The 21,313-nt window shown below is 31.2% G+C and overlaps 1 protein-coding gene across 1 annotated transcript in view; it reads left to right on the top strand.

Annotated features, from left to right (window-relative positions):
- LOC136982618 (G protein-coupled receptor kinase 1) overlaps positions 1-21,313 on the top strand; it is a 201,351-nt gene that overhangs the window by 67,492 nt on the left and 112,546 nt on the right. Inside the window, 2 exon segments of the mRNA XM_067279163.1 lie at positions 5,080-5,154; positions 5,220-5,281. Of these exon segments, the coding sequence (XP_067135264.1) occupies positions 5,080-5,154; positions 5,220-5,281 (137 nt within the window).

A 21,313-nucleotide genomic window follows, 5' to 3' on the forward strand; every position in this document is an offset into this window, starting at 1 on the left:
TGAAAGGTTTCTCACATTTTGGTTACATTTTACTCACTATTTCCGTCCAAAACCCCACGTTTCTCACTAGTTTTGACTTACATATGTGCTACGAGCTCTGATGTTCACTTTTTCATTGCCCAAAATTTTTTTCTATGTACTCTCACCACTTGCATTGTCCTTCCCTTTTCTCTCCTTCCCAGATAGATACCTTTCCTTCTTTTTTTGTTATTTAGCATCATCATATATTTTCTAAAGTGCTTTTCTTCTATTTTCTCTGTATTTTCATTTTTTTCACATGACACATCTCTGTATTCACCAACACAAGTTAGAGTTCACTCTCAAGTTATTGGTAAATTAGTATTCATTAACTTTGAATCAAACACTAATAACTCTAACTAGAGTTAGAATTATTAGTGTTTGACTCAAGATTTGGAGTTGGTGAATACTAATTTACCAATAATTTGAGAGTGAACTCTAACTCGTGTTGGTGAATATGGGGGTCAGAGTTTAACTAATAAAATTTCAAATTAAATTTTAAGAAATATGGCTAATGAGTTTATAAAATAATAAACAAATATTATTCATTAGTGTCTATCAAGTATGGCATCTTTTACTTGTGTGTTAATAAGATTCTGTATGAACATAAATAACATCCAATACCATCAGCAATAGGTACTACATTAAGATGATGTCCAACAATGGGTGATTGGTGTAATTTTGTGCTAAATATCTTGTCAATGTATATTTCATTGGAAATGTTATGTGGACTGATGAATCTAAGTTAATCCAAAATGGAATATTCAGATATAACCTCATCAGTTTTTGGTTCCATATTATTATTTATATTAAATGGTTATTTCAGGTTACCAACTGTTTAAATTTACCACAAAGGGAATATTTTTGTCATGTGTTAGGATAGCTTCAGCTTCCTAATGAGTATCAGTTACTGTTCAAACTAAATTTGAATTTTTAATTGTTTCTAGGATTGAATGATAATTAAAACTACACATTTTCACTCTAAATTTGTAAAAACAAATTCCACATTTGCAGTATTAACCTTGCTTCTCAGCAGTTTTGACTTTTCACTCTTAACTTACATAAAACTGTCTTCCTTTATTTTTCTGTGTTGTAAACATTTAATTATATCCTTCAAATTCCTTGGTTTTAATACTCCCTTCCATCTGGTGATTATTTCTATTGAGTATTGTGCATTAATGATGATGAGATGCCTTTTTAATATGTAAATGAAACATTCTTGCTCCAGAATCGGTACATTCTTAATGCCTTCTTTTTGCTTCTTAATGCCAACTTATAAGTATTATTGATTGTTTCTAACTTACTTTTACTGTTTATTCTATTGCTAATTGCATTAAAATTGTGCTGTTTGTGGGTATCGGGTAATGGAAAATACTCTTTAACCTTGAGATTCATAGGTGTATAAGTTGATCATATGTACAAAAATTCATAACTTTCTTTGCTTAATCCACTTGTATAGATTCTCGGTTTTTTATTTTTTCCATCTCCTCTCTGTCTGTTCTAATTATCTATATGATTGAGGGTAATCTTTTAATAAATTTTACAAAGCCATTCTGTCGATCAAACATCAGAAAGGTTCGATTTCGACTGATTGATAGAATGGTTTTTTACTTGAAGAAGGCATGTAAATGTGGCCAAAAACATTTTAATTCAAAATAAACATTGCTGGAATAAGCAAGGAAGGTGGTTTTTGCACATGTGTGTGCCTACTATATTATTCAGTAAATAGTAATTTAATTATAATTATTAAATTTAATAAGAGATGGTGCCTAACACCTACCTCTAGTGTTAAATTACTTGGGATTTAATAATTATTAGAGGTGGAAAAGTAGCCTGATTTAAATCTGGCAATTATTTGATTTTGTTATGTGGTAATTATGGATTGGATTTTTATGTAAGGTGTGTTTCAAATTTATACGGACACAAAAAAATTAAAGTGAAACACAAATTTGCTGCATTAAGTGACAAATGTTTTATTAAAAATAATATGGATTTACATGTTTCTACACTGCAAAAGAAGAATTTTAATCAAACATTAACATTTTGTCACTGAAAATAATGTTTATGAAACTCTTATACAAAAAAACTGTTACATATTTATCCGGACAGGCACTCATTTTATGACTTAAACAGAATATTGTTTAGTTTCAAGCATTGAAATATGCAAATTAGCTTACATATCTAATTGTAATACAAATTCTTTATGTTGTTCAACGTTCTAAAATGGGTAGAACAAAGAATTTATCTGATTATGAAAAAGGGAAGATTGATGCCTATAAATCACAAGGCAAGTCAATAAGAGAAATTGCAGCATATATAAATCGTCCAAAATCAACTGTTGGTGATTATTTATCAAAAAGACGTGGCAAGGATGTACCAAAATTCAAGACAGGTCCAAAACCCAAGCTTACTCCTCGAGATTGTAGACAAATCATCAAGGTTTGCTCCACAAAACAAACATCAGTAAGAAAAATAAAAAAAGAATTAGACTTGCCTTGTAGCAGCACAACAGTGTGGAAAGTTTTAAATACATCTCCAATGTTAAAATTCAGAAAAAAAGCCGTAATGCCACCACTTTCATTAAAGCACAAAAGTGACAGACTTGATTGGGCACAAAAACACATGACATGGTCCGAAGAATGGATTGAAGTTTTGTTCAGTGATGAAAAAAAATTCAACATAGATGGTCCAGACAGTTGGAAGTATTATTGGCACGATTTAAGAACCAAAAAAAACAAATTTTTTCAAAACGCCAAATGGGTGGGGGATCAATAATGGTGTGGGGTGCGTTTGGATTCAACGGAACCACAGATTTAGCATTTATAACTCAAAGAATGAATTCAAAGAAGTATCAAGGCATGCTTGAAGATCATTTATTGGAAGCTGGACCAAATATTTGTGGACCAAATAGGATCTTTTAACAAGACAATGCCCCTGTGCATGCTCCTAAATCAGCAAAAATGTGGTTTAAACGTAAAAATATTAATCTGATGACATGGCCTGCTAGAAGCCCTGACCTGAATCCGATGGAAAATCTTTGGGGGATGATGGTTCGTACAGTTTATGTTAATGGAAAGCAGTTTTCCACAATTCATGATTTGAAGGCAGCAATTTCAGATGCTTGGGATAAACTTAAGATTGAATTCCTTCAGAATCCAATTGAAACAATGCCTAATCGAGTATTTAATGTAATTAAGTTAAATGGTGGTTACATTGGCCATTAAATTGTAAGAAAACTTTGCAATTTGAAACCTGTCCGGATAAATATGTAACAGTTTTTTTGTATAAGAGTTTCATAAACATTATTTTCAGTGACAAAATGTTAATGTTTGATTAAAATTCTTCTTTTGCAGTGTAGAAACATGTAAATCCATATTATTTTTAATAAAACATTTGTCACTTAATGCAGCAAATTTGTGTTTCACTTTAATTTTTTCGTGTCCGTATAAATTTGAAACACACCTTAAAGTTATATATTTTTTTGAAAGATATTCCACATAACATGCATAAAAAAGAATTTTTGTTAATGTAAGTCCCTTAATTAAGGAGTTATAAAAGCATATAAAAGCATATTTGAAAGGTTAGAGCATATTTATTTCATTTTTTTTTACATGAAATTCTTCAAGCAATCAATTTCCATGCAATCAGAGTCAAAGTTTGTATTGCAGAGAGTGGTGCTCGCATTAAACACTAATTCCTCAGAAGCACAGTCTGCAGCGATAGGCACATATTCTTATATCACAGCTGATAGAAATGTTTTCAATAAAACTGCAAGACAAATGTTTACATTTTTTAATCTTTCATACCAATCCAAAATAAAAATATCATGTTCAGTAAAGCTCAAAATCCTGCGGAGAGAAGGCTTGGTCAGAGATCCTTCTCCTGTTCTCTATGAATAAGTGTTATGGTTTGTCAAAAAGGCACCTTACAACCCAGATTTTAATGCTCAGTTCTTTATTTTAAGCAAAACAGGACCTATTATCTCACTTCCAATAATGCCATATTGAACATTTACTTTTCAAACATGTTGATGATCCATCTCTCTAAACTAGTGAGAAATACTTATAGCATATAATTAGCCAGTATGGGATGTTAAAGATAAAATTGATGATTTTCATTTGATAGAGCATACTCAATTTCCTATAAAAGTTTTTAGGACATTTCATGAAAATCACTTTACTTTATTTTAAAATGTGGGTGTATGGGTGTGATCTGAGACACTGTACATATGCATGTATTGTATTGCACTGTCATTTAATTAATAAGAAATAATTTGTAATATTGAATAGAAATTTTTAGTGAAAGTAACACACAAAAGCATTTAGAATGTAATGAATTCTTTCTTCTTTTAAATTCTTAGGCTATCTTTAAGATGGAAGTGGTGAAAAACTATCACAATGTTTATTTTTTGATGAGTGTATACAGTAACAAATTCTTATTTATGAACACTCATAATTTATTTGCCATTCCTAATGACATTATAAATGGTGGAGTATATTTTTACATTATGCATTTGTTTTGTTTTTGATTGGATATACATATATCTGGTTGGTGTGATTTAGGATTTACATAACTAGAAATATAGTAGTTTCTGCTTCAGAGTTTTTATTTCATATTATAAAAAATGTGAATAACATGACTAGATTATTTGATTTAATTTAATCAGAGTTGAAATTGTTTACTTATTTTGATTTATTTTTATGTTTACATTAAAGTATTTTTATATTTTTTAAGTTTAATAGTTAAACAAAAAGTTTAATATTCTATTTATTTTATTATATTATTCATTGCTGTTATTTTGAAATTTTTTAGAGATATATTATTTGCTTTTAATTAATTAGGTTTTTATGTCTAAAAAAGACTTCTCTTGTTTTAAGTAAAATCATTTTGAGGGATAACAGTTTGAACCATTTGACAGTTTGAATATTCTATTATAACTGCATTGCTTGTGTAAGGATTTTATTTATCAGGTTATTTTTCTTAGTAGTATTCATAGAATGCAATATACCTTGCTTATAAGAAAACAGATATTTTATATGATATTGTTTTATTGCATAATAGAATTACTCAAAGGAAGCAGTAAGTCATGTACAAAAGTATTTAATGAGAAATGAAGTTCCTGTCAATTTATTTCAGGTTAGTTACAGCTTTTTTAATTTAAGACTTTTTTTGTTATAATATCAATACATACTTTTTTATAGCCGTATATAGAAGAAATTTTTAACCATTTGAGAGGAGATGTGTTTAGAAAATTCATTGAAAGGTAAGAGGGTTAGATAATTTTTTTATTTTAAAAGTTATAGATATTAAAGAAAATCTCTTGATATTATGAAAAGGAACAGAGGATAAAGATCCTGTAACTTGTAACTAAAGAAACATTTTTGAACTTAACTACAACTATCTTTAGATTATATATAAACAATGTTAGAAAACTTCCATTCTTAAACCATTGTAATAAATACTTTAAAGTTACATTTGAATAACTAAAATCTAAATTTATGATATTTGAACTAATGCCATAATAATACTTATTGCAAACTCTACTGTTTATGAAATAATATTTTGTGTGAAACAGGCCCATATACAACAAGAAAAAATAGTATCTAATTTACATTTTGTTTACAAATGGACATATATTGTTTGTACTATAGTTCAAATAGAAAAACCTATCCTGAACTAGATATATATAATAATATAATACTCCCAAACCTGAAATCTAGTTAGAAGATTGAAACATTTAATGAAGAACAAACATTTTCAACCTTTACAAAAGCCATCCTGAAGTTCTAACGGTAGAACGCAAATCGAACAAAAACAAATTTAAGTGATGTTCATTATATATGAATGTCACATGGACAGGAATGCCGGAAATAAGTTATAAAATAAAAACGATTACAAAAGAATACAACACATTATACAGGTCTTTTGTTATTTATAAGCATTTAACCTGTTTGTATGTGTTATATTCTTTTGTAGTCATTTTTATTTTATAACTTACTCCTGCTTTCTTGTGCATATGACATTATTATATACAGGGTGGGCCAGCGAAAACGAAACGGCAGAGTGTTCGTGTTCGTCCAAGCAAAGCGCTCGGACAGGTCGATCTTTTGCTCGAGGGGACATCTTTTGCAATAAAGTTTTTGCGATTCTGAATATTAACTAAACAAACATTTTTTTCGAAATAAATGTTTGTTTAGTTAATACAAAATAAATGAGTTTTTAAAATTTTTTGTTGTCTGTTGTATTCAGAATCGCAAAAACTTTATTGCAAAAGATGTCCCCTCGAGCAAAGATCGACCTGTCCGAGCGCTTTGCTTGGACGAACACGAACACTCTGCCGTTTCGTTTTCGCTGGCCCACCCTGTATATATAACAAACATTATTTAAATTTCTGTTTTTGTTCAATTTCTGTTCTACCAGTAGAAACCTCAGAATGGCCGTTGTAAAGGTTGAAAATGTTTGTTCGTAATTAAATGTTTTCATTCTTCTAACTGAATTTTAGGTTTTGGGAGTATTGCAGTTTCAAATGGACATGCATATACTGTATATGACTGATGCAGAAAAGAAAATTTACAAGCTTTATTTCTTTCATCTGGGAGAATTTATGAGGATTAAAGTTACATGCAAAATGTGTGAAATTTCATATACCTTTTTAGGTAGCTTTTGCTTCTACACACTACTGAAATGGAGTGAAAAAATGTCTTCCAATTAATATTAATGCATTGCTCCAGATTTCACATGTGAAAGAGGATAAAACGGCCAATATTAAGAAGCTTTTAAACTCTTTCATAATGTTAAAATCTCACAAATGCTATTACTTTTATAATCGGTTGTTAGATTCAAGGACCATATCTGATGAGGTACACAGTAATTAGGTGTTTGAATCTGATGAAAACAAATCTTACATAGTTTTTGGTTGAACTATATGAATAACAGTTTGTGTTAAAAACAGTTGACTTAAAAGGTAAAAAGTATTTAAAGTTAATTTAAAATTTATTTTGTGTTAAAAAGGTGTTATATAAAAAAATTTATTGTGTTAGCACATAATATGTTACGTTTGCTTATCACCTGAAATAAATGAATGACTGCATATAAAAACAACAATTGAACACATTTACAACCTTTTAAGCTAGAAAAGTATTTAGTAATGAACATATTTGGTCTTATTAAAAGACCATCTTCAGGTTAAATAATTCTATCAAACATTATAATTTGAAGATGGGACTTAAGTCCACTGAAAACATTTGTTCTACAGTGTAAATATTGAACTTTACTGCTGGGGTGTGGGTTATTATGTAAATTTTATCTTTTAGTTTTCACGTGTTCTAAATGATGTGGATTCTCTAAATCCATTGGGGATACTTTAGGAGTCTTTAGAGATCTTTACATTAAAACCTGAGATTGTAACTTTAACCATATTAACTAGGAAGAATATTGCCTTTTTTTAAAGTTTTTTTTTTTCTGTACTTACATTCATATAGAGTAGTAATAAAATGCTATTTAATATGTTAATATACTTGTTATTTGATATAGATGGCCACTTCAGTTACATTAATATTTTAAGCAGTCATACAAATTAGTGATATTTTGTTTTAAACGAGCACAAAATAATTGGTAGCTGAATATTCTTGGTACATCACTTAATGCAAATAATTGATATATCGCTTTAATACAAGAGTGTTTTGAAAAGTAATGCCTTTTCTTTTCTATTGTGTTCATTTTAATTCTGATTTGAAAAAATAGCAGGCCATAAAGTACACTTTTTTCTCTCCCATAGCATTGTTCAACAGGTACTGTACCTGTAGGTAAGCAATATAGGTAATTTGAAATGTTGTCTCTTATCAAATCTTCCACTATAGAGGATTAGAGTGTTGTGGTATGATTATTTTGAATGAAAAGACAAGTGCTATTACAAAGTCATGCCAAAATGTTAGAAGTGTATTCTGAAGATTGCATAAATTATTCCAACATTTGACGATGATTCAAAATGCTCAAACAAGGATAAACAAGCCTATGTGATGAGCAGCAATCTGGCTGCAAGCTCAGAAGGCTTCAGAAAACATATTGGCCTTCAGTTGGAAACTTTTGTCACATCTTCCCTACAACTCTGATTTAGTGTCTAGCAACTATTACTTATTTGACCCAATAAGAAAAGTTTCATGGTGGGAAAGAAGTTTCAAATAGACAAAGAACTGAAATCCAAGGCTGAAGTTTCAATAAACAGCCTTTTGGGAAACTAGTATTTTTAACCTCATGAAGCACTGGGATAATTGTATAAATGTTTTTGGTTTAGACATAGAAAAAATTGGCCTGCAGTTGTATCAGGTCAGTCCATAAGTTCATGCGTATTTTTATCTACAAAAAAAAGCAGCAAAAAATTTTAATTAAATTTTATTTCAATCTATAATGTATTCACCATTATTTTGTACAATTTCTTGCCATCTTGATGGTAGCTTTTTAATCCCGTCTTGGTAAAATGATTTCGGTTTTGAATCAAAATATTCAGAAATAGCCTTTTTTACATTATTCTCATCCTCAAAAGTTTTCCCTTTTAAATATTCTGCAAACTGCGAAAAAGATGTTAATCACTAGGAGCAATATTTGGTGAATATGGTGGATGAGGTAAAATTTCCCAGTTGTAGCTTTTAAGTTTCTGTACAGTTATTTTTGCAGCGTGTGGTCTGGCATTGTTATGCTGAAGAGAACCTGCTTTCTGTTCACTAACGACGGTCAATTTTTTTTTCAATTTTTCATTTAAACACTCTAATTGCTCACAATACATTTGAGCTGTAATTGTTTGATTAGGTTCTAACAGCTCAAAGTGAATTACACCTTACATATCTCACCAAACAGACAAAAGAAATTTTTTGGATGCAACCCACCTTTTGCAGTCAGTTTTGGCTGCTTGTCGCGATCCACCCATTGTCTTTTTCTCGTCACATTATTATAGAGGATCCATTTTTCGTGTCCAGTAACCAGCCTACCAAGAAAAGGTTCTAAAGCAATGCGGGATAAAAGAGACGTGCAAATGTTTACACGTTGTTGTCGGTTAGCTATTGACAGTTCATGTGGTATCCATTTTCCTAGCTTTGAAACTTTTCCGATTTGTTGTAGGTGTCTATGAACAATTCCATGGGATGAATTTAATTAAACGTTCCACAATTTCATCAACTGTTAAAGATGTTTCTGCTTCAACTAGTGCAGAGAGAGCATCATCATCAAAGTCGACGGGTCTTCCAGTACGAACCTTATCCTCCACACTAAAATCATTGTTTCTAAATCTTTCAAACCACTTCTGCGCAGTCCTTGCACTAATTACAATTTGAATATGTACAGTATTTATTTTTTGGCTGCATTTGTAGCATTCTCACCACTTAAAAATAAAGAGTATAAAACATGTCTTTTCTATTTGTCGGTTACTTCCATTTTAACGAAAATAAACAACTGAAATGTTCACAATTCTGAACAGTATTATATGAATGAGATTCAATTTAACACTTCAGTGTAAAAATTATTACATTAGACTGACATTTTTAACAGCAAACAAGATTTTTCTCAAGATCATAAAAATGTGCAAGGACTTATGGACTGACTCGATATTTTGGTTTATATATTCAGTTTGAATAAAATGCATTATCTGAAAAATATAAAAATTAAAAATGCGTTCCTTTTTATAACTTTTTTATGTAATACATTCTATATATCCAAGAAATAATTATAAAGAAATAAAACAAATCATAATTCATTCTGACTTGCTTTATTTACTGGCAGCTTCATTTTTGGTCTATTGCAGTGGTTCTCAAACTGTGAGGTTGTTGTTATAAAATAAATATTGCTATAGCATAAACATTATTCCACAAAGAAAATTTATTGTGGTTGTGACTACAATGTAATTATATTATTGTCAAAGTTTGATTTTATTTAGTGATAAGTATGTGTGTGTGTGTGCTATTTTACTTTTGAAATATAATTGCATACTATTAACTATCTGTAAGAAATTCTTGGCATTAAACCAGCAAAATTACAGACAATAACTCATGACAATCTGATATACAAGGGTTATTTTTTTTTTCAATCTCCACTAATGCATGAAAAACAAAATTGGAAGCATGTAAAAGACAGGGACAGGGTGCGCCCCTACAGAGTAGTATATTCCTTCACCACTTAGCATCATGCCAAGCTATTTTACACAATTGCTATTGTGCGGTAAACATGTAAACATGGCACCACCAATCCAGTCTCTTGCCAACTGTGAAGTATGAGTAGTAATTTGATTTCTTCAAGCCAAAGTGCTGAATGGAGGTGAAATTCATCAAAGGATGTGTAATGTGTATGGTGAGAACTTCATGAGCTATGGATGTGTGTGTGAATGGTGCAGGAAATTCAAACAAGAATGTGACAATGTTTATGATGAGGGCAGTCAAGGGAGGAAGTGTGTGATGATGGATGATTTGGTGGACAAAGTGGATCAATTGATGTGAGAAAGGTGTCAGTTTACCATTTCTGAGCTCAGTTAAAAGTTTCCTCAAACTTCAAGGTCCACGCTGTTATACCATTGTAACAGATAAGCTTGGGTTCAGCAAATTATGTGCACAATGTGTTCCAAAGATACTCGCAGACCATCATAAGACTCTAAGGATGGGTGTTGCCTTGATGTTTTTTTAGTGTTACCATCAGGATGGAGAGAGGTTTTTGGACGAGATTGTGATGGGGGATGAGATGTGGGTCTTGTTTGAAAATGTCGAGACGAAAGAACATTCAAAACAATGGATGCACACTTCGTCTCCAAACAAACCTAAAAAATTCAAACCGATTCTTTTCCACGAACAAAAGGATGGCAACTGTTTTCTGGGACAGAAGATGCATTTTGATGACCGAATTTATGGGACAACCATCAATGTAAAACTCTTCAACACCTTAGATGGGTAATCCATAACAAAAGAAGAGGAATGTTATTTAAGGGCATGATCCTTTTCCATGATAATGCTTGTCTTCACTCTGCAAAAATGACTCAGAAACTCTTCCAGAGGTTCAAATCGGAGCAGTTTCCTTATCCACTGTACAGCCCAGATTTAGCACTTGAGTGATTATCTCTTCACTCAAATGAAAAAGTGGTTAGGAGGCCAGCAGTTCAAAAGCGACACAGAGCCGACTGACAGTGTTTAAGGTTGGCCGAATGGCCAGGCGGCAATGTTCTTCAACATGGGTATACAAAAGCTGGTGTCACGGTATGATGTCTGCCTGAACCGACAAGGCAATTATGTGAAAAAATAGGTAGACTGTAACTACCTTCTACAAATAGTGGTTTTGTTCTTCATTCTTTTTTTTAATTCTGGATCGGTGGAGGTTGAAAAAAAATAACCCTCATAATATAGTGGCATATCAGAATGTTTTCTCTATATTGGAATCAACTGATTTTACAAACTGATGCTTCAATGCTTTTTTTTAATGTTTTATATTTATTTTTTACATCATTTTGCCATGGCAGGCATTTGAATACAGCAATAAACGTATCCTGCTTTCAGGCCATAGAATAAATATTACATAGAGATGGCATGAAAGCTGTCTGCTATGGATTAATGTGAAAATTCAAGATGCTCTTTACTATGGTAACCACTTCTACACTACATGCAGTTATAAGCAGATCACTGAATAATTTATTTATTCCTGTAGTTTCAGAGGGTATTTTTTGTTATTGAACATTTTTATTATGAGTTGATAGCCTAGTGCAGGGGTGCCCAACATACGGCTCGCGGGCCGGATCCGGCCTGCATAATGGGTTTATGCGGCTCATGATTAAGTTTTCAATATTAGCTACTTAACTTCCAATAATTGGTCGAATGGATGATTCACGATGATATTTCATTTTTAAAAAAAATTTCATTGTAGAGATTTGCAACTTTTGTATTTGTCTGTTATAAATTTACACTATTTGAAGAACGAAAGATCCCATATTCACTGAAACTCATCTGCCATTCTGCCATGTCACTCTGTTTATGCTGACGTGTGACGCATAGCGCCGCCTACCTGTCGACCTTCTTTTTTTTTATATTTTTGCTTGTATGTTTCTTTGCATTGTAAAATGACATTGCGCATGCATCAGAAACTTCTCTTCAAACAAACCTGACCTGCCGCCCGGGTCAGCATATTTGTATTTAACATGATTTAATTTTAATATTTCATCTAACTCATGAAAAAATTTTTCTTTCCATTTCGGCCCGGGGGCAAAAACTGTTGGCCACCCCTGGCCTAGTGAGTACATGTTCATTTTGCATATTAAATATTAATCTATATTATTTCACTTTTAAGAAAACTGATTTCCTACATGCCAACTTGTTTTGTTGAGAGCAGTGCAAATAGACCTTGCCTTTCATAGATTAATAATTTATGATTTTGTTTATTTTACAAGTTAGCATCTATCTTCTTTTAACAATAAAGTTTGTTAGTATTAGTATAACTTACTATTATTTTGATCTTTAATCTTCATTTCTTGCATGTCCTATTGTCACCTTATATCTTTTGTAATAGCAATAAACTTAATTTTTAAATTTTGTACTTATTACCTAGTGTATTGGCAACTGAAGACCCTAATTTTGAATTTAATGTTTGTTTATGAAATTTTCATTTAAAAAATAAGCATTGCTTTGTGTGTATATTACTAAATGATTTTTATGGCTTTTTGGCTGTTATAGAATATAATGTAGGGAAAGTGTGGTTATTAGTTAAATTTTAACTCTCTCCAGTTTACTTTGCATTTCTTAACGTTTTCACATTCCAGGCTGCTCAAAAGTATAAAATTTAAAAAAAATGCAGAATAGATGTGTTCATCTACTTTGCATTTTAATTCAGGACTAGACAAATGAAAACTTTTGAAACAGGCTTGACTATTATTAAGAAGGTTATTTGTACTTTGATGAAAATACAGTGAATTGTTTGATTGCTAAAGTTAAAAATATCATTTAAGAAAAACTCCCTTTCAATAAGCCTTAGTTTTAAATCTTTCTAGCAGGGCAATTGCTCCAGGATTATTTGGTGTGTAGAAATTCAGAGAAATGACTGACCTCGTATTAGAAAAACTTTTGTACACACCATTTCTGTGTAAAGATCTCCACATAATTATTTACATTCAGTAAGCTTTACAGCAGTTTATGTTAGCTGAAACTTTTCTTATACTTTAACTGTTCCTAGTAAATAATTTCATTGGATGGAGATACATTGAGAATTTGTTTTTACAGTAATCTTTCATCCATCAAGATAATTATTTAATTCTTAACTTGTAATATGAGTTTTGTGAACAACACAGTTTTAATTTAAAAACTTAAAAAACATATTTTTTAATTATTTATAAACATATGTGAGAAGCAAGAAATTGTGTAGATATTTTTATGAAGTCACTTTTCTGTTGAAAATGTAGTTGTGACCAAGTTCAAGAATCACATCATGATGATCATGAGATATTTTGACAATACTTTTATTATTTGAAAGGAAAGTAACACAGAAGAGAACATGTTTTACTGTTACAGTGAAAAATAGAAAATTGTGTGCACTTTGTAGATTGCTCACAACTTATCAAAAGTAGAAAACTTTTGATGTCTGTTATGTGATTGACTCAAGATGGAGAGCATCAAGGTTTGAATAATAGTGATATTCTTTGCCTTATATTTCTGGTTTAGATAATCAGAAGAGCTTGAAATTTGATATGCAATTCCTATATGTATAGTGTAGTGATGCTGTTGGAATTTTGGAAAGTATGGGTGTAGGGAGTGGGGAGATATGATGAGAGTCATATGGGGGTTCTTCACCATCCAAAAATTTAATTTTTGGGGGCTCTTGTATCCAATGGTAAAGTGTTGATTAGGTGGAAGAGAGGTTTTGACTAAAAACCCAATTTGGAAAGTGGCAGGTGATGGATGGGGAACAGTTGGCAAAAGTCCCATACATCAAGAGCAAGTAGATAGTGTTTTTCTTGGTTTACCATTCTACTTGCACTAATTGTACTGTCTATCTCTCTTTTAACAGAGAACTCTCATCTGATGGTCACATCCTGGAATATTTCAAATTTGGGGAGAGATTTTTCTTTTCTGTTGGTAATTCAATTCTTGATTCTTAAATGGTATGTAAGCACTACCATTGCTGAATAAAATACAAAACTACATAAAAGCACATGTTTTCATTCAGGTTGAGCACTTTTCATCAGGCTAACTGACTTTCATAGTTCAAATGCATCTGTTGAAACAAACAGTTTGAATAGAATACAGTGGAACCTTACTTAATGAGCATAATTCATTCCAGAATCTTACTCATAATGCAAAACACTCATTAAGTGAAACAATTTTTTCCATATAAATTAATGTAAAATACGATAAAGCATTCAATGCCAAAAAAAAAACTAAAATATTTTTATGTGTAATGTTTATTCAAAGAAAATTATACAATATACATCGTTAAGGATCATGAATCATCATCATCTTTTCTTCTAGTGCGGAATGAATTAACTTGGAATTCGAATTCTATTTGCAGAAAACAAAAAAAAAATACAGATAACATCTGATAAACATGTCAAACGATATACCAAATTCTTGGGCTATGTAAAGGATATAATTAAATATTAGAAATTAATTAATTTGACTAGAGGTTGGCAGTTATGCTGCCATCTCTTATTAAATTTAATGACCAATTCCAAATTAAATTTTAGAAATGTCTAAATTAAAAATTAATTATTTATATTTATTAAATTTAATACATGATGGCAGCATAACTGCCTACCTCTAGTCAAATTAATTAATTTCTAATATTTAATTATAGCTTTTACATAGCCCAAGATTTTGTCATATTGTTTGGCACGTTTGTTATATAACGGATATGGTTGTTGATGTTTATACATAATATGTGTGAACACAAGTTTTGGAAAACTGTGTGATCCCAAGCGATACTAAGATGTTAGCAGAATGAGTTCTAAACACAAACTGATGGAGCATGCACATAATCTGGGACTTTCCCTCTCCTTGTCATTTGTTATGTAAAACATTGCTTGTTAAGCAAGTCATTTTTTTACAATTTGTTTTGCTCATTATGCGAATCACTCGTTATGCGAGGTGCTTATTAAGCAAGGTTCCACTGTAGTTACTTAAAATAGGTAATTGCTATCCATACGTTAAAAGAGGGGTGGTGACGTGGGAGGGAGGTGGAGAGGGTTGTATGATTAAACTTCATAGATCAACTTACACACAGAGATAGAGTTTATATCTCTAAAGTTGATAGCCACTATTTTGTATTGTGGTTTTTTAAATTTCTAATTTTTCCAAATATCTAAGCTGTTTATTGTGGGAAGTGCTATGTATGAGGCATGTTCTGTTGAAATGTACATTAATGTCAGGTTTGACGGCAAAGTTTGCTAATACAATATTGGCAAGCCCTTTCATGATGGAAATTCGATGTTCTCTGAGGCAAGTGGTTTGAAGGTTGTCCTGTAGCACCCACAAATTTTAAGTTATGGTTAGGTCTGATCTGTATTGGGGATTGTATACATACCAGGTTGAAGGAATATGTTTGGATGGTATTTTGCATTGCAGAGGAGGGTTAAGATCAAGGGTCTTCTACTGAAAGCTAATGAAAAGTTATTATTTCTGGCATCCTCCTTATACATTGCAGCCAGTCTTTTGTCACATGTAACAGCTTTGTATATGGTGTTGTGGAAGCAATTGTTGGATGTTTTCACTGAGTATGGCTTCTCCAAGCATTTGCACAAAGAATGGCATAGATATTTAGAAAAATTATAAATTTACAAAGCCACGTGAAAAATTGTGACTATCAACTTCAGAGATGTAGAGTCTTCCCCCTGTGTAGAAGTCAATTTATGAAGGTTGGTCTTACAACCCCCTTCCCTTCCTGTCACATCATCCCCATTTTAACACAAGCATGGCAATCACCTTCTAGTAACAATTCTATTTGTACTGTTTGTTTTAACAGATGCATTTGAACTGCAAAGGACAGTTAGCCTGACAATGACCATTCAACTTGGATGAAAATGTTTGTTTTTATGTAGTGTTGTATTTTCTTGCTGGGTATTGATTGTATGTGTAGTGCTTATTTATGTATACCCAATTGGAATAGTTGAATTTAATTGATATGTCATCGTGATGATAATGTGTTGTCTTGAATAGAATTATTCCTTCTTTAAATGGTTGTTCCTGATAGTTTCTTTTAGAATTTCGGTTTGATTGATAAAATTTAAAGTCAAAGATAAATTGTATACTCTTCTCAAACTGCACTTAAGAAAAATAACTACACTTTACCAACCTTTAACATGCAGCCTGTTTTATTAAGGTAATCTAAGGTTTTCGGTCAATTCATTGACCTTCATCAGGATCAAACAGATTTTCGATTTTTGATGAACGAAACCAATTATGGAAGGTTTTTAACTTTGAAAGTTTTCTCAGCACCTATTGTGCAAGTCTGAAAATAGATAAATAGAATCTACAGATTGATAACGTACAAATACAGTCAAACCTGTTTTTATGCAGGGGATAGGGACTGCATTAAAAAAAACGCATAAAAAAAATCTCACGAAACTTCACGAATGGCTGTAAATAATAGTTTTCGCAACACAATTAAAAAATATTTTTTTTTATGCGGCCAACAGGGACCGCATAAAAAAAGTCTCACATAGAAAATAACTCAAAACCGTACGAAATAGAATTTATTGACAACAGATGTCAGCACTTGACTGCATCGTCTGGTCTATCGTCTGTTTTACATATTTTTGTCCAGGTGGTGTTTTGTTGACTTAAAAAGTAAATTATTTCATTTTTTGCATATTCATGCAATAATATTACTATAATAAGTGCATTTATGCTATAATAAGTTTATTTAGCTATAATAAGTCAACGTAAGACATGACGAATCGCACGAGACTAGTCGCCAACTATACCGCACAAATTAAAAATTCGCATTAAAAAAATCGCACAAATAAAAATCGCACATAAAAAGAGCGCATAAAAACAGGTTTGACTGTATACACATACACTAACTATACACATAAAAATAAATAGATAAACAAACAAATGATGATGTAACGGGCACCGACTAATGCCTATCTTTTATCTGTCTGTGCGTTTTTCTTTTGCCAATATGTTCATAATGCACCTGCTCTCCATGCTGCAGAGACTTTGTATGATTCTCTGAAGTTTATAGCTTGTCCTGCTAGACTGCTCTTTCTTGTGAATATGCCAGGCTTCTGCATATTTAATGTGTCTCCTGTCTTGAACCTTAAGTATTATTTCTGCTCTTTCCCATTTCACTGAAACCTCTGTTGGGTCTGCTATAACATATGTCACTAAAGCAGTGACTGGTTGCTCATTCTGTATGTTCCTTTTGTGCTCTTTTATTCTTTCTTTTAATGACCTCCTTGCAGCTCTAATGTAGTACAGTTCTTTTTGCTACCTCTCATCTTGTACGGATATTTTGTAAATTGCTGGAATAAGGCTCTGGTCTATAGGTTCCTTGTCCGTACGTAGCATCTGGTATACTGTTGGATTCCTTTTAAAGACTATCGTTTTGTTAGTAGCTGCTCCTATTTCTTTGTAAATGTTGGTTAAGGGTGCCATGTATTCCATTACTGTGTATTCTTCTACTCTTTCCCATTTGTTACTTTCATTATCATCTATTCTTGTTTTATTGATTAAGATCTTTCAGCAAAAGAAAAAAGCACAGACAGATAAAAGATAGGCATTAGTCAGTGCCCGTTACATCATCATTTGTTTGTTTATCTATTTATTTTTATGTGTATATTTGTATGTTATCAGTCTGTAGATTCTATTTATCTATTTTTGGACTTGTGCACTAGGCACCGAGAAAACTTTCAAAGTTAAAAACCTTCCATAATTGGTTTCGTTCGTCAAAAATAGAAAATCTGTTCGATCCTGATGAAGGTCAATGAATTGACCAAAAACATTAGATTACCTTAATAAAATAGACTGCATTTAAAGGTTGGTAAAGTGTAGATAAATTATATAACTTGCAAATGTTTTGGACTCCTACATTTATAATCTATCATGAAATTTAAAATTAATTTCATATTTTAATTTATCTCTCTCATTTTTTATATGTAAACATTTATTTTTCTATAAGTGAGACAAGACTTGCTGAATGAATAATTCAGGTTCATATGTAGAAAAAAACTGATAATTGTCTTTAATGAAGCAATTTTAAACCTCAGTGAGCAAAAATTACTTACTTTTGTTGAACATTTTAGGTTGTCTGCACAACCATCTTTATGTCTAATTGTTGCAAAGGAGTTAAAGGTCTTGGAAAGGGAGTTGCTAAATGTTATCGTAAACTTCTCCATGATAGCCATCTTCATGATCTTATGGAAATGGGATAGAATATGAAGTATTACCTCATATGGATAGAATATGGTACAGAGTATATGCAGTTTGAATTAAAATTTAAAACCAGAATTGCAGTTAAATAAAAATGTTTTAACAAGAATCACAAAGTAATAATGAAAGTAAATAAAGTAAGAAACTATTCATATAATGTAGATACTAAATATCTGATTTAGTATAGCACTCATAAAATGTATTTCTAGGTTAGTGAAAGGTGCCATGCATCCTTATGATTTATCGATTGTACTTGGCATGCTTAACTGTTTATGTGCAGTTAGACAGGTCAAGGTCAAGGCCAAGCCCTTCCCTCCAGCACAAAATTTTGATTTTTAGGATAATTTTTAAAATTACAATATCTCAGTTCAAAATTGTTGTAGAATTAATCTAGTTTTTTTTTTTTATCACGAACATATCAGCTTATGATGGTTAAATCATTAATATAATAAAAATTTAAAATTTCTGAAAAACATAGAAAAATGAGGGAGAGATGATGGGCCAGGTTAGATGGTGAACACACACAATTACTGTATAAACTAAAAACTAGTGCCATTTATTAATATATTGTGGTAATTGAAAGTTATGCTTTCTCTGTATGTGCTATAAATAAGTGTAAAAATAAGTGAAAAAGGCAAATGTTTCTGTTTATAACTTGCAGAACATTTTACCCAAGCTTACATTTACTGCAGCCTCAAATGTTAAAATTAGTGGATGAATTTTGTTTCTTGCATGTTATACTTTAGTAGTTTGAATAATGAGTCTAACTTGAAACTGGTCAAAAATAACAGATGAAACTCTATTTTGAGTGCTTATCAATACACCAATCTATTTACCAACTAATCCACATCTCTAAGGATGAGATGGTGAATTAGTAGAAAATAATATTTTGTTTTTAAATCTGTTTTCAGAAAATGTTATTATTTTGCTTATTATTATGTTGTTTGGTATGTAAGAAAATACCATTTTGGTCAGTTTTTGAAATAAAATTTATTTTTACAATCGCAGGTTTCAGAACATTTTTTTTTCATCTCACCTTCATTTACCCTAATTTAAAAAGTTTTGCTGAATTTTCTATATACATTAGTTGAATATATTTTTTTTCTTTCTTCAAGCAAAACAAATTGTAAGCTATCAGGTTATCTTGGGTAGCAATTACAACCTATTTTAATACAAATATTTTACAAGCAATAATAAAAGTCTACATTGATGAATAAGTTTCACAGTGACTGAAGCATGCGTTTCACTACAGACCTTGACGTTTAGGTTATTGCTGGAGTCAGTGTTTTTATTTTCTCTGTAGTCAACTTTCACTGCCCACAATTTACATAATAGGAAAAATTACAAAAATATTAAAATTCTTGTAAAAGGGCTTTATCACATTATATTTTAATAATAACTAATAATAATAATAATAATAATAATAATAATAATAATAACGTAGACTCAAACGATACAAAACATGTACACTACGAAAACAACAAAATAAATTATTTACAAACAATGAAAAACTCTTTTACAGACAAATCAATAACAAAGCAAACACTGTTACACAGCACAGTGGCACACCAACAGAAGAAGAACTCACAACATATTGGTCCTCTCTTTGGTCCAGTGCTGTCACGCACAATGCCGATGCAGGCTGGATCGAGGAGGAGAACAGAAACTTGCACAACATACCAACTATGCCCTGTGCTGAAATTAACATACATGATTTCCAATACACTGTTAACAGAACACACAACTGGAAGACACCTGGTGTAGACAACATTCACAATTTCTGGTACAAAAAAGTTTTACATCACTGCACCAGGAACTAGCTAAACACCTAACACACATCATCATCAATCCACAAGACATGCCAAATTTTCTTACTCAGGGCATCACCTACATGAAACCTAAAAACAACAATACCACAGACCCACACAATACAGACCAATTACATGTCTTCCAACACTGTACAAATTATTGACATCCTGTATTGCAAACAAAATATACAAACATGTTGAAGAACACGACATTCTAACGGAACAACAAAAAGGTTTATTTAAAAAACAATAATCTTTAAAAAATTGTAAAATTTCTTAAAAATAAACGAGTTTCTAAAATTAACTCTTTTCTATCCGACTTCGAAAGAGCTAAGAACTGAGATGGACACCGTGGAAATTAATAAATACTTCTTACTTTATTATTCACCATCCATGCGTTATCATTCAAAATATCCAAATGCATTTCGCAAATTTCTTTGCCTCTTCAGTGGATATTACACCTTTACAACAGTGTTACATTTATATTCTATCAAATTTTCCCAGCATGCATCTACAGATAACCCGGTATTCAGATTGATGACATTTGCATAATTTTTGATACAATAATGTTCCGCGATACGTCTTGTTACAATATTTTCAAATTTATACAATATTTTGATACTATTTCTATTTATGATACAATTATTATTTTTACAATGTTGATACCATGGAGATTCACTTCGCTTCAGGCGAATTGCCGCTTCATGCTCTTTAACACGTTGTTCAAGCTGTCTTCCCGTTTCTCCAACATAGATCTTACTTTCTGGGCATGTACATATTAGTTTGTAGACGACTCCTGCTGTTTTCAAAGGGTCTTGTGAATGTCCTACTATTCCTCTGTTTACCACATGAATACTTTTGCTTAATCTATTTTTCTGTTCGCCCACTAAGTTGACAGAACAATTATTAAAGTTATTTTTATATTTTTCATAAAACTTTTTAATATATGGTATTTTAATGTATAGGTTTTTACTTTTTTCTTCTTTTACATTATATCTACTTATTGTATAACAATTATACCACTTACGTATTACTTGTTGAGGGTAATCGTTAAGCAGATATTTTTTAAACAGATTTTCAGTTTCAAGTTCTATATACTTCTGCAAT

The sequence above is a fragment of the Centruroides vittatus genome, unplaced genomic scaffold (genome assembly GCF_030686945.1).
Source record: "Centruroides vittatus isolate TY-2023 unplaced genomic scaffold, ASM3068694v2 contig_854, whole genome shotgun sequence".
In the NCBI taxonomy this organism is placed as follows: domain Eukaryota; kingdom Metazoa; phylum Arthropoda; class Arachnida; order Scorpiones; family Buthidae; genus Centruroides; species Centruroides vittatus.